Here is a 24,761-nt window from a genome sequence, read left to right as displayed (position 1 = left end):
GATTTCCAAATGGTCTTTCTCTCCATCCTATCTGTAGCACACTGGCTTGATTTCCAAAATGGTCTTTCTCTCCATCCTATCTGAAGCACACTGGCTTGATTTCCAAAAGGGTCTTTCTCTCCATCCTATCTGTAGAACACTGGCTTGATTTCCAAAATGGTCTTTCTCTCCATCCTGTCTGTAGAACACTGGCTTGATTTCCAAAATGGTCTTTCTCTCCATCCTATCTGTAGAACAATGGCTTGATTTCCAAATGGTCTTTCTCTCCATCCTATCTGTAGCACACTGGCTTGATTTCCAAAATGGTCTTTTTCTCCATCCTATCTTTAGCACACTGGCTTGATTTCCAAAAGGGTCTTTCTCTCCATCCTGTCTGTAGAACACTGGCTTGATTTCCAAAATGGTCTTTCTCTCCATCCTATCTGTAGCACACTGGCTTGATTTCCAAAATGGTCTTTTTCTCCATCCTATCTTTAGCACACTGGCTTGATTTCCAAAAGGGTCTTTCTCTCCATCCTGTCTGTAGAACACTGGCTTGATTTCCAAAATGGTCTTTCTCTCCATCCTGTCTGTAGAACACTGGCTTGATTTCCAAAATGGTCTTTCTCTCCATCCTATCTGTAGCACACTGGCTTGATTTCCAAAATGGTCTTTCTCTCCATCCTATCTGTAGCACACTGGCTTGATTTCCAAAATGGTCTTTCTCTCCATCCTGTCTGTAGAACACTGGCTTGATTTCCAAAATGGTCTTTCTCTCCATCCTGTCTCCAGCACACTGGCTTGATTTCCAAAATGGTCTTTCTTTCGATCGTGTCTGTAGCACACTGGCTTGATTTCCAAAAGGGTCTTTCTCTCCATCCTGCCTGTAGTCCACTGGCTTGATTTCCAAAATGGTCTTTCTCTCCATCCTGTCTGACTCACACTGGCATGATTTCCAAAAGGGTCTTTCTTTCCATCCTGTCTGAAGCACACTGCCTTGATTTCCAAAATGGTCTTTCTTTCCATTCTGTCTGTAGCACACTGGCATGATTTCCAAAAGGGTCTTTCTTTCCATTCTGTCTGTAGCACACTGGCTTGATTTCCAAAAGGGTCTTTCTTTCCATTCTGTCTGTAGCACACTGGCTTGATTTCCAAAAGGGTCTTTCTTTCCATCCTGTTTCTAACACATTGGCATGATTTCCAAAAGGATTGTTGCAAAAACATTTCCAAAACAGAGCTGATAAAAATGGGCCGATTATATAAACTTTTCCCACAAAGGCTGGATGGAGATTTAAAAACTTAAACAGCTGAACCCTAAAACCACCATGATCCTCTCCAAACACCTGTCTGCTGAATGGAAAGCCATGAGGTTTCAACTAGCATTATGCTTGAATATTATAGTAACTTACTCCCCATTTGTGGGAATTCTTAGAATTGAGCCACTCCCACAATAATTGGTGTCATAAAATAATATAACAATTTTTTTAATGTGGGAATAAAAAAAAAGATTCATTTAATAGTTTCCTCTGTTTTACGTCGTGTGCTGGTTGTTACCTGGTTGTCAATTGACAGAAATGTTCAAAGTGATCGTTTTAATTTTCTGCCGTGCTCCCCTGTAAATACTCAAGGGACTCTCCTTCCCAGGCTTGAAGACCACATAGAACAGAAAATTGGGGGCTTGTCTGGGATTGATCTTTAATCCATAAGAACAATTCAGTACTTGGACCACTCTGCACTAGGATTTGTGGGTGTGTTCAGAGAAACCCATAAGAGAAATTGTGGGGTTCGACTGATTTAAACTTATAACTGACATTGCATTCTTTTTTGGGATAAGACCTCATAAAAACGCATTGGGGTTCATTTAAAAAGAACTCGGATTGCTAATGGTATTTCTGAAATGATTAAAATAACCAGGTGAAACCACAAACGATCACTATGGCATGAGTGTGGAGAAACTGAGTGGGCTAAAGAAATTTGAGTTGGTAGACTTGGCTCGACATTGTGAATTTGAGGTTAAGCCTAGTTTAAAGAGAGCAGAAGTACTGGTGTTGGTGTTAAGCTATTTAGTTGAAAAGAAACTTTTGCGTGACACTGCATTTCAATTATATACGGGACGATAATGTGGAATTGCAAAAAGTTAGAGATAAGAGCATTGGGACTGCAAAATGGACAGAGAATTGCAAGAGAGAGAGGGGGAAAAGGATAGAGAATCGGAGTTGTGGGTGAAAGAGCTGGAGATTATGAAACAAGAGGTGCAGGAACAGCCGAGGATACGAGAGTCGGAAATCGAGAAGGGAATGCAAACTGCGCCTATTCGAACACCTCAGATGACTAGTCAAAAAGTCTTGGGACCTCACCAGACAGGTGAGACTTGTTCCACTCTTTCAGGAAATGGAGGTAGACGGGTACTTTTTTGCATTTTGAAAAAGTAGCACATGCATCGCAGTTGTCTAAGGAGTATTGGACTATGTTATTGCAAAGTGTATTTGTCGGTAAGTCTCAGGAGGTATACTTGGCTTTCCCGATGGATGTGTGGACCCAGGATGATGAGGTGGAAGCTGCCATTATGAAAGCCTTTGAGTTGGTCCCAAAGATGTACAGACATAAGTTTCGGCAGTGTCGGAAGAAAGAGAGTGAAAGGTATGTGGAATTTGCTCGGGAAAGAGAGACTTTGTTCCACAGGTGATGTAGTTACAAGGAAATTGTTAACGACTGTGATAAGTTAAATCAGCTGATGTTTGTGGAGGAGTACAAGCAGTGCATGCCTTCTGACATTCGAATGCTTTTGGACAAAGGGAAGGTAGATGAATTGCACACCGCAGCCACAGCGGCCGACAATTACGCGTTAACTCACAAATTCTATTTTAAAAACTGGGTTTTCCAAAGAGGAGTAACTTGGACAGTGACCGTAACCGAGTTCAGGAATGAGATCCATACAAAAAGGTTTACAGGAAAGCTCGCCTATCAGTGGTGGTTATGCAAAGTTTGTTGGAGGGAAACGAAATAGTGATGTGGAGTAAAGAATGGTGGAAGAATCGATTGTTGAGAATTATGCAGAATCACAAGAAAAGGAGGTTCCTGATCTGATGTCGACATGTGTGGTAACTCATTCTAGGTCCAGGAAGCATGCAGAAGAGAGTGCAATGCAAAAGGACATGGACGTAGAAACCACATTTACACGAGATCGAACCTTTATGGACCAAGTTGGTGATGAGGTTACTGCCAGTAAAGTGAGTGATGGTCGTGGACCAGAAGAGAAATCTGAAAGTCAATCAGAAAAGTCGAGTCTCAGCAGAGAGAGACTTATACAGGAACAATTGCAGGATGCGGAGCTACAAAGGTTAGTTCTTAAAGCTCTCACAGAGCAGGACGCAGTCAAGGTGCCAAATTTGTTACTTTAAGAAAGATGGGGTGCTGATGAGAAAGTGGAGACCACCTAATTTACCTGCAGATGATGAACGGAGCATTCGTTATGAAATTGTTGTTCCAAACTGCAACGGAATGAGATGCTGAACTTAGCGCATGAGATACCATTGGCAGGTCACCGCAGGATGAATAAGACCTGTGATAAAATTTGGGCAAATATATTTCGGCTGGGTTTGCGATGTGATGTGGCAAAGTTTTGTAAATCTTGTCATGCATGCCAGATGGTGGGGAAATCTAATTAAAACATTCCCATGGCACCACTAAACCCATTCCAGCATTTGATGAACCCTTAAGTCAGGTTATCATTGATTGTGTTGGTCCCTTGCCCAAGACAAAGGCAGGTAATCAGAACATGTTGACAATTATGTGTGCGTCCACCAGATTTCCAGACACGATACCTCTCAGGTGAATTTCAGTGTTAAACATTGTCAAGGCATTGGTTAAGGTCTTTACACTAGTGGGCTTTCCAAAGGTTGTACAATCTGATGAGGGCTCGAATTTCATGTCAAACCTTTTCCAACAGTTTTTGCGCCAGTTGCGAGTGAAACGGGTTCAGTCGAGTGCGTACCGCCCAGTCACAAGCGGCTCTGGAAAGGTTCCATCAGACTTTGAAAAACATGATTAAGTGTGACAAGGATTGGGATGTAGGAGTACACTGATTGTTGTTTGCTATCAGAGAGTCAGTTCAGAAATCGTTGGGATTCAATTCTTTTGAACTGATGTTTGGACATAATGTGCGAGGACCATTGAAGCTTTTGAAGGAACAGTGGCGAAGTGAGGAGTCACAGGTAAATTTGCTGGATTACTGTCTGATGTCAGAGAGAGATTGGCAAAGGCACAGGAAATAGCCAAAGAGAATTTAAAAAGAACACAGGACAAAATTAAGGAAAGGCATGATTTGTGTTCCAAGGACAGAGAATTTAGTCTTGGTGATTGGGTTTTGGTGTTACTGCCAATTGCAGGGCAACCTTTACAGGAAAGGTATTTTGGACCTTGCCTCATTGAACGAAAAGTCAGTGAGACTAATCATGTCGTGCAGACTCCAGGGAGATGCAAGCAGAAGTGACTGTGTCACATAAACATGAAAAAAGGGTATCATGACAGAGAACAGCCAGAGGGAGAGGTTGTTGCCACACCTGTGCTACTTGTAGTTGCTGCACCGACAAAGAATGAAGTATGGAGATTAGACATCAAAGGGCAAAGACAATGTCATTGCAGATGCTTTGTGTAGAGCAGAATAACTTTGGAATTGTTCTTATAGACTATGGGGGATTCAGCTGCATTGTTCTTTTGTTGCTTTATTTTAATCCTTAAAGCTGATTTGTTGTTGTTTATCTTATGTAGAGGATCAGAGAGTCCTTCTTTAGGTCGTACTCTCTGCTTTTTCTGTGTGGAGGTGTTACGGATTAGTAAAGCCTATATAATTGGAAATGTTAAGTATTGTGTCAAAGACAACTTGCATTACATTATTCTGAGAGTAACTGTGAGAAAGGCAACTGGAGATACAGTGAATTAAATAAATGTGATACGTATTGGAGGGAAAGGGCGTGTGCACAGACGACTGAGTGTCATGGGCATTCACATCAAGATGGATTATCAAAAGAACTTTGAGGATGACTTTTGGTGAGGTTACAATGTTAGAGTAACGTGACAACTTCAATCCTACATTGGGGAGAACTGGATTGGGTGACAGATTTGTTTCGGAAAAGCATTGCGCTGAACCAATGGTCAATATTCGGTCAATCTTTGAATTTAGACAGTATGTCGCCTTGTGTCGGGATTGACCTTGCGTGGTTGCCATAAAAAGGTGAAGCGATGAGCGTTCGGCAGAAGCAACATGAAGGAGGTCTTGGAGGTGAACCAGAGATCCAGCTCCAGCAGCGTACGGAGCCTTGGAATGGCAGAACGCAGAGACGTTCGTGTTGCCTAGCAAGGGCCAAACGAACGGTGCAAAGCAGGGACACGCTGTGATGGCATTGTGAGCATTGTACAATTGAATTCACGTTGACCACAGACCTGATTGTGATCCAGTGCACCTTGCCGGTGTTTGGATTCACTCCTGCTGGCAGACTGGTTGTGCTCACGAGTCGCCAACGCAGCACTCAGGGTGAAAAAACAATTCCATGTTGACAGCCCACGCCGACAGCTTCTTTGGGCAGCTCCCATCAAGATCGTCCCACCTCCGCACTCCTTCTCACAGTACGACCGGGGTTGCATTGAGATTCCTTACTGAGAGATCATTCCCACGGGGCTCACGCACTCCATATACAAGGTTGAATGTTCATCTGCATGTTCGTTTCAACACAACAAGGTTCATCAATTGCACGTTCGGACACTGCAAGATTCTGACTTTGATTCATGGCATGAATCCTTTAAAACGTGAGTGTGGAGTTGCTTTCATAAAGGGAACTGGCCTTTCTAAGAGTTGTGGAAGTATATGTAACGGCATTGGAAATATATGTGCGCTACTTTGGTTAAGTTTGAAAAAGCATTGTATGTGACTTGTATTTCATGTGCGGAATTTTACAGTTACTGAGGTTTGATGGTGATTAATTGTGATTGAATCGAGATGAATTACTGTGATTGAATTCCAATTGAATCTGCTTGAATGATATTGGCGCATTTTAATGGTGGGGTTTAATAAATTAAATTTTAAAGTTCCTTCTGTTTTATGTCATTTGCTGGTTGTCAATTGACAGAAAAGTTCAAAGTGATCGTTTTAATTGTCTGCCATGCTCCCCTTCGAGTCTTCAAGGGACACTCGTTCCGAGGCTTGGAGACCACGTGTAACAAAACACACACACACACACACACACACACACACACACACACACACACACACACACACACACACACACACACACCTTTAAATATCCACTCAGTGTACAAAACATGAGGAACACCTTCCTAATATCGAGTTGCACTCCGTCAGTACAACTTCAATTAGACAGGGCATGGACTCTATAAGGTGTTGAAAGTGTTCCACAGGGATGTTGGTCCATGTTGACTCCAATGCTTCCCACAGTTGTGTAAAGTTGGCTGGTAGTGGATCTGTACTCCGAATAGCTCATTCCATGTCATCCCACGGATGCTCAATTGAGTTGAGATCCAGTGACTGGGCAGGCCACTGCGCTAAGCTGAATTCAGTCTTGTTCGTGGAACCATTCCTGAACAATCCTCGTCTTGTGACATGGGGCATTATCCTGCTGAAGAAATCCATTCGCAGATTGATACACTGCTGCCATGAAGGGATGCACCTGATTGGCAATGATGTTCAGATCTCCTGCGGCATTCAAACGTTGCTCCACTATTATCAAGAGGCCCAATGTGTGCTATGAAAACACACCCCACACCATCAAACCATCACCACCAGCCTGCAATGTTGACACACGGCAGGATGGATGCGTGTACTCCATGTGGTTTTCTCCATACCCTAGTCCTCCCATCAGCGTGAATCAGCAGGAACCTGAATTCATCAGAACAGGCAATGTTTTTCCAATTCTCGAGTGTCCAGTGTTTTCATTCCTCAGCCCACTGCAACCACATGTTCTTGTGTTTTTTTTTTTTTTTTTGCTGAAAGAAGTGGAACTCTGGACAGACAGCTGCCATACCCAATTTGTGTCAAGGTACGAGTTGTGCATTCTTTCATGGGTCTTCAGCACCAATGTTGTACTGGACTGTCATTTGACTAACTGGAGCCAGTCTGTTGCTCTGCACTATTTGTTTCAGCCTAATTTGGCCTCTTTCATGAATGAGCCGTTTTCAACCACTGGCTGGATATCCTTTGGGTGGTGGACCATTCTTAATACACACGGGAAACTGAGCATGAAAAACCCAGCAGCATTGCAGTTCTTGACACACTCAAACCGGTGCGCCTGTCACGTACTACTTACCGCATTCAAAGGTGCTTAAATCTTTTTGTCTTGCATATTCAACCACTGAATGGCACACATGCACAATGGATGTCTCAATCATCTGAAGGCCTAAAAATCCTTCTTTAACCAGTCTCCTCCCCCTTCATTTGCACTGATTGAAGTGGATTTAACAGGTGCAATCAATAAGGGATCATAGCTTTCACCTGGATTCACCTGAACAACTCGGCTTGTTCTTGTCATCTAACCAATTCATAATGAACGCAGTGAGCTTCATACTTAAAGTGTACATATGAGAGAATAGGAAACAACAACAACAACAACAACAACAACAACAACAACAACAACAACAACAACAACACAATACCCCTGGCTATTTGGAATCCGTGGAGTTCGCTATGACCTTTTGCTTCCGGTTGTTGTTAAACGCTGTGCGGTGTATAAACACGATTGGGTTTTATTTCTATCTTGTGAATATTACTTAACGTGTGCACATGAGAGAATAGGAAACAACAAAAATAACACAATACCCTGGCAATTGTGAATCCGTGTCGTTGGCTATGACCATTTTGCTTCCGTTTTTTTTTTGCTTCTGGTTTTTTTTTTGTTTCCAGTTTTTAACAAGGGGAATGATGCATGCTGGGAGATAAAGGCATCGTCGGAGACATGAAAGACCCAAATATCAGACATGGTGTATATTTCCTCCACTGATTTTAATAAAGATATCTCCCGCATCATCAAAAAATAATTTTTAATCGTGATTTACGTTATTTGATCGCTAATTCCGAAGTAACCGGAAATTGCGTATACAGTTGTGAACAAGTTGTAGGTAAAGTCAGAAGCGAATGTAAGAAGAATTCAACGTTCACTTCTACTATTAATTTTTTTTAGATGAGATCCTGTTCTAGGCGGTGTAGTTGTTGTGAAGGTAATGTTGAGGTAATATTAATTTTTTTAGATGAGATCCTCTTCTCGGCAGTGAAGTTGTTGTTGTGAAGGTAATGTTGAGGTAATATTAATTTTTTTAGATGAGATCCTCTTCTCGGCAGTGAAGTTGTTGTTGTGAAGGTAATGTTGAGGTAATATTAATTTTTTTAGATGACATCCTGTTCTCGGCAGTGCAGTTGTTGTGAAGGTAATGTTGAGGTAATATTAATTTTTTTAGATGAGATCCTGTTCTTGGCGGTGCAGTTGTTGTTGTGAAGGTAATGTTAAGGTAATTTTTTTTCTTTTAGATGAGATCCTGTTCTTGGCGGTGTAGTTGTTGTTGTGAAGGTTATGTCAAGGTAATATTAATTTTTTTAGATGAGATCCTCTTCTTGGCGGTGTAGTTGTTGTTGTGAAGGTAATGTTGAGGTAATATTCATTTTTTTTTAGATGAGATTCTGTTCTTGGCGGTGTAGTTGTTGTTGTGAAGGTAATGTTAAGGTAATATATATATTTTTTTAAAAATGAGATCCTGTTCTGGGCGGTGTAGTTGTTGTTGTGAAGGTAATGTTGAGGTCATATTCATTTTTTTAGATGACATCCTGTTCTCGGCAGTGCAGTTGTTGTGAAGGTAATGTTGAGGTAATATTAACTTTTTTAGATGAGATTCTGTTCTTGGCGGTGTAGTTGTTGTTGTGAAGGTAATGTTAAGGTAATATATATATATTTTTTAAATGAGATCCTGTTCTAGGCGGTGTAGTTGTTGTTGTGAAGGTAATGTTGAGGTCATATTCATTTTTTTAGATGAGATCCTGTTCTGGGTGGTGTAGTTGTTGTGAACGTAATGTTGAGGTAATATTAATTTTTTTTAGATGAGATCCTGTTCTAGGCAGTGCAGTTGTTGTTGTGAAGGTAATGTTGAGGTAATATTAATTTTTTTAGATGAGATCCTGTTCTTGGCGGTGCAGTTGTTGTGAAGGTAATGTTAAGGTAATATTTATTTTTTTAGATGAGATCCTGTTCTTGGCGGTGTAATTGTTGTTGTGAAGGTAATGTTAAGGTATTATTAATTTTTTTAGATGAGATCCTGTTCTTGGCGGTGTAGTTGTTGTTGTGAAGGTAATGTTGAGGTAATATTTAGTTTTTCAGATGAGATTCTGTTCTTGGCGGTGTCGTTGTTGTTGTGAAGGTAATGTTGAGGTAATATTTATTTTTGCACATGAAATCCTGTTCTAGGCAGTGAAATTGTTGTTGTGAAGGTAATGTTGAGGTATAATGTTGAGGTAATATTTTTTTTTTTAGATGAGATCCTGTTCTTGGCGGTACAGTTGTTGTTGTGAATATAATATTTATTTTTTCATCGCAAAAAGACTGTTTAATTTGATATATTTAAGAAGCGAATGTAAGAAGAATTCTACGTTGGCTTCTAGGCTTTGCCTATTCCATATTACACCTACTTTAATCTGAATCCGTCTATAACTTTTTGAGATAACATTTTAACCCTATCACTCAATGGTGAAGAATCACTTAAAAAATGATCGGATCTGGATCTTCACCAAAGTTGAATCAATTTTTCCTTGTCACACACCCAACCCACCCACCAATTTTCGTCCAAATCTGTTCACAACTTTTTTGAGATGTTGTGCACACAAACAAACAAACAGCCAGACAGGGGTGAAAACAGAACCTCCATCTGTCCACCTTTGGTTGTTGGAGGTAATTGCAGTAGTCTGCGGAGAATTACTCCTTAATTCTCGAGTTAAAACTATCGTCTGTTACAGTAGTCTGCAGGGAATTACTCCGTAATACTAAAGTTAAAACTATAGTTGGTTGCATTTCTAATTACAGTTGTCTCCAAAAAAAAATTTCTTCAACACAAGAGTTAAAGCTATAGTTGGTTGCAGTTCTAATTATAGTAGTCTGCAGAAAATTACTTCTAAATACTCGAGTTAAAACGATAGTTGGTTACACTTCTAATTACAGTCGTCTGCAGAGAATAACTATCATAAAGGGATGTATAAGAATTGTATGGCTTATGATTGGTAGTTTACATGGGACAGTGAATATGGATGCATTAGGAGTGCTTGAGTTAGCTCAAGAGGAGGTAGAAGAGGATAGAAATAACTGGCGGTTGGCCAACGTGTATTGAGAATCTTTGAGGATTGATGCAATCCTCTGGAGAAGTATGACAATCTCAAAGTTGTCCGGAGTTAAACTCTCGAAGGAATCATTTCGTTGGCTGCTGAATCTTGTGTAAGATGGAGCAACCTACTGTGAGGGGCAATGCACTGAATCCTCTCCAACAATTGTCCAGAGCACTGCGATTCCATACTAGTGCATTTCATTTGGATGTTGTAGATATGTGTGGTGTTTCACATTATCGGGTAATCGTCTGCTTAGATGTGCACAACTGAAAAAATGTTTATCTCCCTTCATAAATTGCTATTTAGATGGGCAATTAGCTCTGACATTTTGTCAACGTTTAAAGGTTAGGCGTGTGTGAGCAAGCCGATCGCAAAACGACTCGTAAATTCGGCCATTGGTATCTACATGTCTCTCATTTGACACTTTCACAATTTTTTGCATTGTTAAGTCACTATTAAGAAAGTAAATTACCTGAAATGTTTCAGCAAGTTAATAAATACAACTCATTTTCATTTTGTGATGTGAAAAGTACTATCTTTTCTAAACTTCCTAACTTAATCCAGAAAAAGATTAGTGAACATCATACTGCTGTTTCATGAACATCAGCCCATGCATTCATGACTTTCAAATGATTTCCTTTTATTATATTTTGGTTTTCATTATGTCATGATCTAACATCAGAAGATGTCATACAATGATCCGTGTGTATTCACAATGATAAAACTTTGCATCCTGTTTCATTTATTTGTCTGTACAATGTCCTTATGTACACATTTTGTTCAACCGACCAGACAATTAATATGGCGCAAATGGATCTGTAGCTTTTAATGCCTTATCCATGGAAACAAACAGGTGTATAGCCGTTATTGAAATGAATTTCATATATTTCAGTCTTGGAAAACACATTATTATAAAATAATTTGGTAAACAAGAAAGCCAATGCAATTTACATGCTGTGTGTATTGAACTTGTCCCCAGCAAGTCCTAGTTCAATTGTGGAGATATCTGCAAAACCAGCCGCTTGCTCCTGACAAAGCCCACAAATTTCTGTTTGCATTTTAAAAATGCAGTGAAATTGTGCAGTTGCTTTGGGAAAAGAAATGAATTGAGTGTATTCTTTAATGCATTGTACACCACACCCTTCTTATAGAAATCTTATTGGAGGAAACGCCATTGATTATCATTTTGAATTTCAAACTTGCACATTTCCAAAAAGCTTTAAAAGCCAGCCGAGCACAATGCCATTAAATGTACATTCTCGCATTCCTATTGTATGGAATTTTTAAGCATCTGGATTCTACACTCCGAATAGTATGGTGTGTTTAACGTTACTGTAAACAGCTTTTTGATGCATTATGTTTAACTTTCATAAGGAAGAGACCACATGCCAAAGTTCACGACTGGACGTACGCACCTCGCTTTGCATGCAGCACGAATGCACGTGGGTTGACAACAACAGCACGACATTTTACAGAAACTACAGTAACATCTGGAATGCTTGGCTTCAAAAGGATGCGATCTTCTACATTCACAACCATCACAAAGGTTTTTCTTTTTTTTTTAATAAAAAAAATTAAATGACGAAGTACTGTATTTTTGACCTCAACACTATACTGGTAGAATTAATTAGGGCCTTAAAACTGGTCTCAATCTGTTGTTAATATATCAGGAAGAAGATTCCAGTATCAGTGTGCTTCAAAACCATGATAATTGTGTCGAGGACTCCAAAAGCAACCATCCTGCTTAAATGAGGTCAATACTTCTCAGCCTAAATCCATTAAGTCTGCAGTTATAACTCTCCTGGGGATAATTATTTTATAATAGACCATAAAATCAATAATTTCGATCTCAGGTAGTTTTATGCAAGCAATTGTTAGAAGTGCTGCCTTCCTATCGTGTTAAGCCTTTGATGAGATGGCCAGCTATCAACGTTTTGTCAAGTGGCCGCTTGCACATTTTAGAGTGGGAACATCATGTGGATAAAAATCCAGCCAAGATGAGAATTACACTACATATTCAACAGAAGGTTGTGCTGATCAAAGTGCTCAGCTTTCTTTGAGTGTTGAGCCAAACATGTCCTGAGCAGTACCATGTCATGCTCATGTTGCAAGACATTGACCTCAAAGTTCTCAACGAGCCCTCGTGGTTACATGAAGAGCCTCGCTGAAGACCATTATCCCATTTAGAGTGATGTCATCACATTCAGTTTGGATGTAAGGTTCATGGCCGTACCATAAGAAGGATTGTGTATTGATGCCATTTCATGATGTGCACATACAATAGCATAGTTTTGTCTCTGAGTGATTATATCACAGCATGACGTGCGAGTGGATGCGCACCATTAAATAATTACGAACATGGGTGTGAATGATTTCTTAAACTTTGACTAGTGACGTAACACTTAAGGCACTTACATTAAAATATTGATAGTTCATGTTTTTAAACAAAAACACTAAATATTACCCAACACTAATGTGCCATTTAAAAGCTTTCAAACTGGATGCAATTGCACAGGAATGTGCAATAATTTATTTTGAAGTTACTTATGACTTCCAGGCCATTCCAGTTTGAAGTCTTTTTTTTTTTCTTCCCCATCTGAAAGGTTTCCAAGCGCAAAACCAACTTTTTGCATATCACACTATCATCTTTGTGGAATTCATTTGATTATCTTTCTGCCACCGTTAATTTTTTACGAGCCATACATCACATTTGCTGAACGTGATTTTCAAATGGCTTGAAAAATGCAGTTTCAAAAAGTTCAATGAAAGTTTTTCTTTTCCCAGCCAGATAATGTATTACATCACATTGCATGCATTTTTTGGAAATTATTTCCTTGTTATTTCTTCAAAACGGACATTGAAACTACTGATAAATACTATGATTTTTCTTGTACAGAAATCACATGTTTTTAAGTCTATGTGTTTTTGGTCCCTGTATAGTGCACTTTTACGCAGACAAACCTGACAATTAGTTGTGTCTGCAATTAATTATCGGTAAAACCTTCAGAGACAGATAAGTGTTGATAAAGACTTTGTGTTATGAAGTGGTTAACATCTTATGATTTCACCAAAGGTGTTTTTGATCCTGTATATAACACAGCATTGGTGTTCAAAATTTCAAATTTTGAATCTAATTGCTTTTCTTGAATCATTGCAAACTTTCACAAACGTTTCCTATTACATGCTACAACATTCTCAACTTTTTTTTGTCATGACCATGATCATATCAAAAACAATCCACAAATTCCCTTTTGCTTTTGATTGTTATGACTTAAAAAAGAAAAATCCTTCAAAAATATTCAATACTGTTGGTTGCTAATCCCAGCACAGAATTCAATGCAGCACTAACTTTCAAATTAACATGCATCAAATCTTGAGTAATTTCTTTGTATTGTATCGTATATTTTACCATTGCTGCAAAGTAAAAAAATGCAAGATTTTGTATTCTCAAAATTAGGACCTTGATGGTAAAATTTGCCTCATCCTATAACCAGTGGCTAAAATGCAATTGTTAATACTGTGGGTTTTAAAGAATGCCCGTACTCAATGTGATGCACTTCTTGGAAGAGCAGGAAATGTTTTAACATCTGCACTTCTCCTTGGGAACAAAGAGAAACATCAACATGCTGTGTCAAAGCACGTGACGATCATGATGCGAGCTTTGCAAAGGTTCAATCGTTGTTCCAGACGAGATGTGACGCTCTCCAGCAGCTCCAAGAACTCTGGCGAGTCACGATTGGTACCTGGGTTCAGCTCAACTGTGAAAGACATGACAGAAAGAAAAAAACAACTAAGATTTGCAGAATTTCTTTCCTTCACAGTATACAACTAACAGAGCAAGAAATACAAATATGTATATGAAACCACATATACATTTAAACAACTTTTTACATCCATTTACATCAATGGAAAAGTAGAGCATAAAACCTTGTGGGTTGACATCATTAAAATAATTACCTTTTGTACATAATATACGACTCATGAAAAAAAACAAAAATTAAGAGGCAGACGCACGATTTTAAAAAATGGAAGAAAGTGAGGGTGTCAACTTGAGCTAATATAAAATATCTAAAACGACAGTCAACACCACGGGTGTCGAGCTATAAACACAGGAGAAATGCAAGAAGGAGGGGACATGGCTAAGAAATGGAAGCAAAACAAGCACGAATAAAGTATTTCGTGACATGCAGAGAGTTTTGAACATTTAACCCATTTAAAGTTACACTTTTAACTCACAAAGCACAAAAATTCAAAATGATATCAATGGCATTTCGTCAAATGAGCTTTATATAAGAAGGGAGGGTACAATGCATTAAAAAATACACTCTATTCATTTCTTTACCAAAAGCAACTGCACAATTTCACGACATTTTTTAAATGCAAACAGAAATTTGTGAGCTTTGTTAAGAGCAAGTGGATGGTTGTGCAGATATTTTTAATTATTGCTCAATTTTGTTGAGTGAACATAAACTGAACTGACTGACCAATCACAGATTTATCCCCTCTCGTCTTCAGTTGTATTACCCTTCCTCCCACCCATGGCACACTGAAGCTTGTGGTGAGGCAGTTGTCCTGAAACAACTTGCCTTCACCTCATGGAAGGCAAATCCAACTGAATGCAATCTCAGTTCCTTCCACAAAGCTCGGAACAAGTGTGTGTCTAACCTCTGGAGAGCCAGGAAACATCTTTCTAATCTCAAGTCTGAACTCTCACACCTGTCTCCCAACTCCAAATCCTGGTGGCATCAAATTAAGTCTGGTTCTGGTGTATGTTCCCCCCTCCATCCCCTCCCTTACCTCAAATGGCCACACAGCTGACACTGCACGTGAAAAGGCTGAATGCCTAAACTCGGTGTTTGCATCGAAATCTTGTGTCAAAACCCATCGCTTTCTGTACCCGCCTTACTTAGTCACACCCGTGGTGTTCCTGGACTCTGTGGCCTTTTCTCCTGACAATGTGGAGAGTTTGCTGTCAAACGTTGACACTGATTCTGCAACCAGTCCAGAGCGCACCAGTCCACGTGTCCTAAAAACCTGCTCTGCTGCTCTTCCTCATCCTCTCTCTCTTCTATTCACCCTCTCATTTGCTCAAGGTCATCTGCCTTCTGCTTGAAAATCAGCAAACATTACCACTCTGCATAAAAAGGTGCAAAACAGATCTTTGCAACTACAGGCCAATCACCCTTCTCCCAATTATGAGCATGGTTATGGAATCCATCATCACTTCCAACATTAAATCCTTCCTCTTCTCCAATGGTCTGATTTCCGATCATCAATTTGGATTCAGATCAGGTGACCTTACCTTGGATTTGCAGCTCCTGCTTTCCCAACAATGGATGTCCTCAATGCCAGACATGAGATCAGAGCCATCTCCCAAGACACATCACATGCTTTTGATATGGTCTGGCACCCTGCCCTGCTCACCAAACTCTCTTCCTTTGGTATCCAAGGAAATCTCCACTCTTCGCTCGCAGACTTTCTCTCCTGTCACAATCAACGTGTGGCCCTTAAAGGAGTCCTCTCATCCCCTCTTTCTGTCCAAGCCGAGTTCCTCAAGACAGTGTTCTGGGCCCTGTGCTTTTTTTTCATTTTCATCAATGATCTCTCCGACTCTGTGGAAAATCCTCTTTATCTATTTGCTGATGATTCCACCCTCTGCCGTTCCATCCGTCATCCCTCTGACGGGCAAGCAGCAGCTTCTTCGCTCACTGCAGATCTGGATAAAATAAAAACTGGTCCAACATGTGGAACATGTCTTTCAATCCTGACAAATCTCACACTCTTACTATGTCTCTCCAAAAGGACTGTCTGGAAACCCCCCACATCTATTTTCTCAAGATTCCTCTTGAAGAAGTCCTTTCATTCAAACTTTTGGGCCTCACTATCTGCCATGATTTTTCCTGGGAAACATACATCTCCAAGCTGGCCTTAAAAGCCAGTCGGCGATTGGGCATCCTCCGTCATGCAAAGTCCTTCCTTGGCACACCTGAACTTCTGACCACACACAAAGCTTTCATCCGCAGCTTGATGGAATACTGCTCTTCCCTCCGGGATGGTGCTCCTGCCTCTCACCTTTCTTGGCCTCATGCTGTGGAAACCAAGGCATTGAAGAACATTGGTATGTTCTGCAATGAGGTTGAGTCTTTGGGTCTCTCACTCTCTCACCACAGGCAGGTCGATGGTCTTTTTGTCTTCTCCTGTTTTCTCTCTGGCCTCGCCCTCTCCTGCTCTGTTTGCTCTCTGTGCTGCCCATATTTCCGCAGGGCTTCAAGGTCCACCAGAAACCTCTTTCTGGTTAAACTACCAAAATCAAGAATCATTGCTCACCTTCATTCTTTCATTCCTCTTTTTCCCCACCTTTGGAATAAACTCGCTCACTCTGTTCAATTCCATTCTTCCCTCCAAGCCTTCAAAACAGGTGTTCACCACCATCTCTTATCTTTCCCCATTCAAAACCACGATCTTTTCTACCCCCGTTAATCCACCCAAAATCCACCTCTTTCATATTCCCTGCTTTCGTTCCTGAAAGTCCCTGTAGTATCCATGTTGTTTACCCTGTGTACCCCACCCCATCCCTCTCCCTTCCACAGATCTCCTAATGTCTCTGTACCCCACTGTTTTGTGCTTCTCTCCCATCCCTCTTGTCTCCTGCTTCCATTGTTATACGTTCTGTGCGTTATCTCTTATACAAACCTTGACATTGTCTATAAAAAACAAAGATAAAAAGACAACCTTACATCCATTTAAATTTATGAATCAATATGTTTTGGGTAAGCCTGATGTTGGCTTAGTGGTTAGGGTGGTGGCTTGGGATCCCAGGATCCTGAGTTCAAGCCCCGTTGGCTGCTGAATTAACACCAGGGGGTTGACTCAGCCTGTCATCCATCTGAGGTCGGCGAAGTGAGTACCAGTGTACTGGTCCCAGTGTATGCCCCGGTTAGAATAGGTGTACCATATCCCTGTGTGTCGTAAGAGGTGACTAGGGTTGGCGTCAGGAAGGCATCTGGCCATAAAAAACATTGCCTCAAGAAAAAGCCTAACCCCTGCACAGCAGGGAAAAATGGCTGTAAAAACGGTCATTTAAAAAAAAAATTTAATCAATATGTTTTGGGGCACCCAATAATTTGCGCACGTTATGTATGGGACATTTAGTAAGTTTAACCCTTTGAAAAGCAATTAAGATAGTCATTGATTTATTTTATAATGTTGGACATCTGCAAGAAGAATACCCACAATAAGTTATATGTCATGAGTCTTTGGGATGATAACGTAATTAAAAAAAACATGGCACGTCATGTTGGGGACCACAAGAAACACGATTTTTCAAAGAAATATGTTCAAGTTCAAAGTTCTCTGAAAGTATTTTATCATTCACCAGAATTTTCAGTGTGGAGAAGGTTGAAACCACTGCATAACTCATCACAAATTCTCTTACGGAAAAAAAAAATACACAGTATTCAAGAGAGATTAATTAGTGTTAACAAAGGACATGTTATGTATGGGACACGTTTTGTATGGGACAAAATTCTCCATCAGCTTTATATGCGCTATACAGATTGTTGGTGTAAATTGCCATTCATAACACAATCAACAGGTTTGAGCATATTTTTACACAAAGATCCAACATTTAATGCTTAGAAACTCAGCAATTCATATAGTAGGATATGAGAAACAAAGTGATCATCTGATTATTAAGTATTAAAAATGCAAAATGATTTTAAATTATAATCATATTAACCATGGTTTGCAAGTACTTCTGAAGAAAATGAAATGCACAACTGTATTGCGGACATGCACAAAAAGGTACGAGATAAAATGATTAAATCCGGACAGGACATGTAGGACAGATCTGTTTTTCGTGTGTGTATAAGGAATGAAAATAAACAAAAGAATTTGCATGGAGTAATTTGTTGGTAATTTTTTTGTTTTTTTTTAATGTTCAGATGGATTTTTGTTTTGATTTGTCTCAAGACCTCAGGGCTTTTGCACATTCAATAGAAGTAATTCTATGTAGATGTAAACATTAATCAACTGGACTGAAAATAACAAATCTGGCAACATATTTATAATATGGACTACCTCCACTTACACAAGGGAATAGAAGAAGGTAGTAATGTTGTGTAAAAGGGAAATACATATTCAAGTATCTTTCATAGAAAAAACAGAAATTTAGAGGTGCCTGAAATAATGATAAACAAAAACTCATATCTTCTTCAAAAGGAGGTTACACCCCTCCTTACAAATGGAGTGATCCCATATTGTTTAGTATCCACACGTGTGGATACTAAACAATGTTTAGTATCCACCTGTCCACATGTGTGGAGGACAGGTCTCATGAGAATACATGAATGCCCCAAATGTCTACTGGACAAAGTAGTGGTCAAATGTTGGCGATGTTGAAGTAGTCTTTCCCACAGCAAGCAATGTCACATAAGTAACGGTATTGTCCCTCATGTAACATTAAAATTACTTGTGAACTAATTATCGACATATATTTTAACCTAGAAATACAGGACATATGACCAATACATGATGGATTAGAACTTCTGAAAATGGCATTAAAAATTTTTTGGAGCATTTAGTGTAATCCTAAAAAAATCCAGTTTAAATTGTTATGTATGGGACATCACTTATTAAGAACAGGCCTAATTTGCATAATCAATGAAGTGAACAATTTTTTGTTGTGCATTAAAAGGGCATGTAGCGTATTCATGTCCATGTAAAAGAATTGTTGGAAAGTTTGGTTTAATATACTACATCACTATTTCAAATTGTCCCATACGTAACACCTAATTTGCAAATATGTTAAATAGTTTCGTGATTTCACACATTAAACCTATGACTTTGCCATTTTCTTTCAAAGCTTAATTAAATTTCATATTCAGAAATGAAAATCTCATTGAAATTAGAGCTGCGGCATGAATATTTAATTCTGCCATCTGAGGGGAACTTCTCTTGGGCTTGCCGATAAACATTGATAACTTCTGATTGCCTTTGTGCAGCATTGGTTTCAACACCTCAGGAGGTTTCATGTGAAATTATGCTCGCACTGGATGAGGAGAGCAAAGAAGAAAGAAACAATTCTCAGTTTAGATGGTAAAAACAAAAAAAAAAGAAAAGAATGTACAGCCAGTTACAATATGGAGGATGTTGCATTGAAGTTGGAGTTACTTAGTCATTCCTTATGTTCTTCAATAAGTGTTCTCCTCTCCCCTCCACACCCCCTCTTCCTTGATGTGCAAACAATTATGAATAAATAATTCTCTTGAAAAAAAAAAAACAATGCAAATCAGGAAATCATAAATTCCACAAAGATTACAGTTTTTATTCCTTCAAGACTGCATAAACTATGTGTGTCTGTTGAAGCGAAATGGTAATGGCAGTGCAGAATGAAACGAGTAAAAAAGACATAAAATCTCAAAGTCCCCATTGTTTTAGTAATTATTTCCGAGTTTGTGGTTTTGTGTCGCGCTATCTTCAACTTTGTTCTGCGCTCGAGTAACGTGATATTTGGCTTACATTATCTCAAAGACCATATGAGGTGCATGGTACAAAAAAAGAAAAGAAAATAGTTCTGAAACAGTAAAATCGTATTCCACTTACTGCATTAAAGTAAAAATACTCCTGATACTCTGCATCAGTTCCTTTCTCAAACACACCCACCCCAACATGTCACGCAGAGCATGGGTTATGCTAGTTGTTTTAGTAATTTTGTTGTATGAAGTTAAAGGGCTCGCCATATTTCTGTACAACCAACATTGTCACCAGTCCACCAGTTAGCTATCTTTTATAAGATCACAAAATACAGTGAGGTGCATGTGTAGGCCATCATGTACTCTGCTTGTGCCAAGTTTGAACACAATTAGTCCATGCACGTCTAAGAAATCGTTGGGAACACATTTAAGTAACTCAATGGCCACCAGTCGGCCAAATTGGATCTGATTTTGAAAAAAAAATGACGTGCATATGTAAGCCATCATTCTTTATCTGTGTGCCAAGTCTGAACAATATCGGTAAATGCATGTCCGAGAAATGCTTGAGGACATGTTCAACATCGGGTGTTTTTTTACAACTAAAATGGATGCCAGTCCACCATATTGGATGTTATCTCGAAAAAAAAAGAACGTGCACATGTAAGCTATCATTCTTTATCTGTGTGCTAAGTTTGAAAAGCATCGGTAAATGCTTGTCCGAGAAATGGTTGAGGATGTGTTCAACATCAGGTTTTTTTACGACTAAAATGGCTGCCTGTCCGCCATCTTAGATCTGATGTCGACAAAAAAGACATGCATATGTATACCATCATGTGTTGTCTTTTTGCCCAATAAGAAAAAACTCAGTCCATACATGTCCGAGATATGGTTGCGGACGCACGCACACACACACGGACACGAAAATCGATACAAAATCGATAAGCCCCCGTTTCAGACTAAGTCCAATGGGTGCTAATAATTATCAGTGATAGATTGACCAGTGAGACTTTTTCTGGGTACTCGAACATGGGACCTTCAGTCTGCGATTATGGAATTTGCTCTGAAAGATAGGTATTTCAGACTATTCACGAGTTAAGTGTCTAAAATGTCACCATTTTATGAAACTCATCATCATCCCAAACTCTTCACCAAACGGTGCTGCCAAAGCAGTTTCTGTGTAAGTATTATGCTAAATTGTTTGCTATTGCCTTCACAGCAGTCAGTCAAGGCAGGAATTTGTAATTTGGCCAGGGTGCCGGTGATAACTTGCCTATTCTTCTCAAAGGATGGGATCTTTAACATCTACCAAATAATGCCAGCAGTTGGGACATCCAGCTTAATGCTGACCTGAAAGATGACACATTGATGCGTCGCCCTGCATGTGAAGCACCAGAGTGACAATTTATATCTGGGCCGAGATTCAAACCCAGGTTAGACAGCTCAACACCGGATATGCATTACTCCACGTCGAGGGTATCCTGCCAGCCGGCATTGCAATTTGATAGAAATAAACACAATTTTTTTTTATCACTTCCTTGATTACGTGTTTTGTGAGATCGTGTGATGTCAACAAGAAGTTACTTACATTTGACTCATCCCTATAAATGTCTGCATCAAATTTCAGATTCATGAGATTTTAGACTTGTGAAAATGGAACAGAAAAACTGAGATTCCGATGCAGGTAGGTGGTTTACCGATGTCTTTATATTCAATCGTGCAATTGACAAATGGCAATTGCACTGAAGCAATTAAAGTTGAATGTTCTTGTAAAGAAGTTGCAAAATGTCATCTTTCAACAATATTGCATTGCTGAGATATGTCCACATATCTGGAAACCTAGAAAATCATCTGGAAATAACATCATCTGGCTGTATTCTACAGTGCACATAATTTCATCAGCATGGGATGCAAAAATGAGCAAAATTTCAGTATCATATGGAAAAGTATTGTCAAGGACAGAGAAACAGTCTCGACTGACCAATAGAGTGAGACTTCCTTTTGAAGCGTCTCACTAATAACAGGCCATCTAAATGAAGTGCATTGCATTTCAACCGACATTGTTAGTTTTAAACAGGAAAATTCTATACGTGCCATAATTCACAATTGTTTATTTGGTAGGCCTTCCCTGTAGATTATTATTACTCAATAAGGTTCTGCTCCATTTCACTGCATGCGACCCCTTAATCAATCAGCCCAGACTGGGCTCTAAGCAACGTTTACACCTGAGAGTTGGATACAAGCCAGTCCATTGTTCCTTGCACTGAGAGCTATTAAATATATTTTTCTGCACTGATGAAAAAGTTGAAGTTACAGATACTATGTCATTTTCATTTTACTTTGTTGTGCACATTATATCTGCTAGTGCAGTGTGAAGAATAAGCTTGGTGTTGGCTTAGTGGTTAGGGTGGCGGCTTGGGATCCCATAGTCCTGAGTTCAAGCCCCGTTGGCCGCTGAATTAAAATACACAGGAGGTTGACTCAGATTGTCATCCTTCCGAGGTCGGCAAAATGAGCACCAGTGTACTGGTAAGGGGGACACTGCATCAGTGGCATAGCTGCGTCCCAACCAATGATGCAACCAGGGGGGGGGGAGAGAGAGAGAGAGAAAGAGAGAGAGAAAGAGAAAGAGAAAGAGAAAGAGAAAGAGAAAGAGAAAGAGAAAGAGAAAGAGAAAGAGAAAGAGAAAGAGAAAGAGAAAGAGAAAGAGAGAATAGAAAGAGAAAGAGAGAATAGAAAGAGAAAGAGAAAGAGAGAATAGAAAGAGAGAGAATAGAAAATAGAAAATAAAATAGAAAATAAAATAGAAAATAAAAGAATAGTTTACATTTGAGCTGCTTGCATCAATAACTTCTAACTCACCAATTCCTCTCTACATTATGGGTAATCTCGAGATTATCTTGTGGGGTCTTTCACCATCAACAATTTCATTTATTTACAAATCCTGTTGCTGATCCAAAGGTCTGATAAAATCGTGGCATCTTGTAGCAGCTTTACAATAATTTCAATTTGAAAATGTAAATCACTAATTACATGCAGAATATATTCCTGTAAGAATAATTCGAAACTACAAATGCTTGACTGAAACGAGAACAGTGGAGGCTTTACTCGGTTTTGCAAACAGCATAACACTGTCCAGACATTTCGATGTTGAAAACTTTGTTCACATTGTAATTTTTTTTTCAAAATGTTCTCAAGTAATTCAGTATACGTGCTGAAATTTACAATGGCTTCTTTGTTTCGGTACCGACATGCTCACATGTTGAAGCTATGAAACGTGTTGCCACCTTGCTCGACATCAAAAGCAGTGGTCAGATCAAAGGTTTTCATTGATATACAGGGGGAAAAATTGGTTTTAATTGAGATGAATAAAGAAAAAAAAAATAAACAAATTGAAATGCAAAAACGGCAATTCGACCTATCATGTCTGTCATTCCATGCAATGGATGTCGTTTTGAGTATTTTATCAATAAGCATATGTATTCGAGTACCAAACATGTTATGAATGTTTTTGGTGAGGAGGGCAGAAGTGAGGAGAGAAATTGATAAAAGAGAAGGATTAAGTTGGAAAAAGGAGGTGACAAACTGAAATTAGGTATGCTAAGGAGGAAGGAAGAGAACAAGGAAAGCAGAGGAGCAGAAATGAAGAAGAAATGCAAATGGAGGTAAAGGGGGGCAGGGAGGGGGTTGGGAGGGGTTAGAGTACAGATGTCATTACATTTTATTTGAGAAACATGTGCATGGCTCCTTTCTGTTCTGTATAAAACAAAAATAAAACATTGCAAACTTCAAAGAATGTGGTGTTCTCTTCACATAAAAACGAAAATGATGACTAAAATGTAAAAATAGTGGATGGGGCTGTCTGCAATGAGGCCTCTGGAGAAAAGGGCTGGCTACAGACAGGCACGGTGTATCTTAAAATCGACTGCGGATAACTCTAATGAGATGACTTCAAAGTGAACTTTAAAAGCAGGATACGATCTTACACTATGTTTTTTTAATAGAACACACAGCCATCAACCACCTTTCCTCCTCATCCTACATATGAACAATTCTTTAGTATTGCAGTTATGCCAATTACTATTGTTATTTGTAACTTTCTGAAAAAATAACACTTTTAACAAACTGAGGCCAAAATTTAGTTATTTTATAATTGAGTGTATGAAGTAGGGAAATATATATATCTATATCTATCTATCTATCCAAAAAAAAAATATATATATATATATATATATATATATATATATATATAGACACAGACACAGACACAGACACAGACACAGACACAGACACAGACACAGACACAGACACAGACACAGACACAGACACAGACACACACACTGCCATTAGAAATCCTACACCTCATTTCAACATTTTAACCTTTTGTTGCCGTATAGCCTGGAATTAAGTTACATTAAATCAGACTTTTTCCACCTTTATTTAAACATCGTAACCCACAACTTCCAAGTGAAATACCAGTTCTACAAATTTCAGAAAATTAAATGAAACCACAAAACTAGAATATCCGTGTTAGAAAAGCGTCCACGCCCCCCCCCCCCTCCCCGAGTTAATCCTTGGTGGAAGCACCTTTGACAGCAATTACAGCTGTGAGTCTGTTGGGATTGATTTCTACCAACCCTTGTACACCTTGATTGGGCGATATTTTCCCATTAATCCTCAAAAAACTTGAATATCTTGGTTGGATAAGAGTCCACCCCCCCTGAGGTAATACTTGGTGGAAGCACCTTTGACAGAAATTACAGCTGTGTGCGTTGGGATAGGTCTCTACCAACTTTACACACCTTGATTGGGCAATATTTTCCCATTCTTTCTCACAAAACTGTTCAAACTCAGTGAAGTTGTGTGAGGAGTGTTGATAGACAGCAATATTCAAGTCAGGCCACATGTTTTTGATTGGATTTAGGTCAGGGCTCTGACTGGGC

The 24,761-nt window shown here is 39.3% G+C and overlaps 2 protein-coding genes across 5 annotated transcripts in view; both read right to left on the bottom strand.

The window, feature by feature from the left end:
- The window catches only part of LOC147032203 (uncharacterized), a 124,037-nt gene extending 116,598 nt beyond the window's left edge, over positions 1-7,439 (bottom strand). For all 4 annotated transcript variants that reach the window (XR_015055075.1, XR_015055078.1, XR_015055076.1 and 1 more), the window contains exon 1: positions 7,299-7,439. The gene's annotated coding sequence lies outside the window, so the exon portion shown is untranslated. The remainder of the gene's footprint in view (positions 1-7,298) is intronic.
- A 1,427-nt stretch (positions 7,440-8,866) lies between these two features.
- LOC147032202 (kinesin-like protein KIF26B) overlaps positions 8,867-24,761 on the bottom strand; it is a 244,239-nt gene continuing 228,344 nt past the window's right edge. Inside the window, exon 14 of the mRNA XM_085850516.1 lies at positions 8,867-14,106. Within this exon, the coding sequence (XP_085706642.1) occupies positions 13,967-14,106 (140 nt within the window). The 3' untranslated portion in view covers positions 8,867-13,966. The remainder of the gene's footprint in view (positions 14,107-24,761) is intronic.

The sequence above is a fragment of the Eptatretus burgeri genome, chromosome 2, assembly GCF_056783735.1.
Source record: "Eptatretus burgeri isolate ZD-2024b chromosome 2, Ebu_testis_v1, whole genome shotgun sequence".
NCBI lineage: Eukaryota > Metazoa > Chordata > Myxini > Myxiniformes > Myxinidae > Eptatretus > Eptatretus burgeri.
Note: the sequence above shows the minus strand (reverse complement) of the source record. Positions and strands in the feature narration are given on the sequence as shown.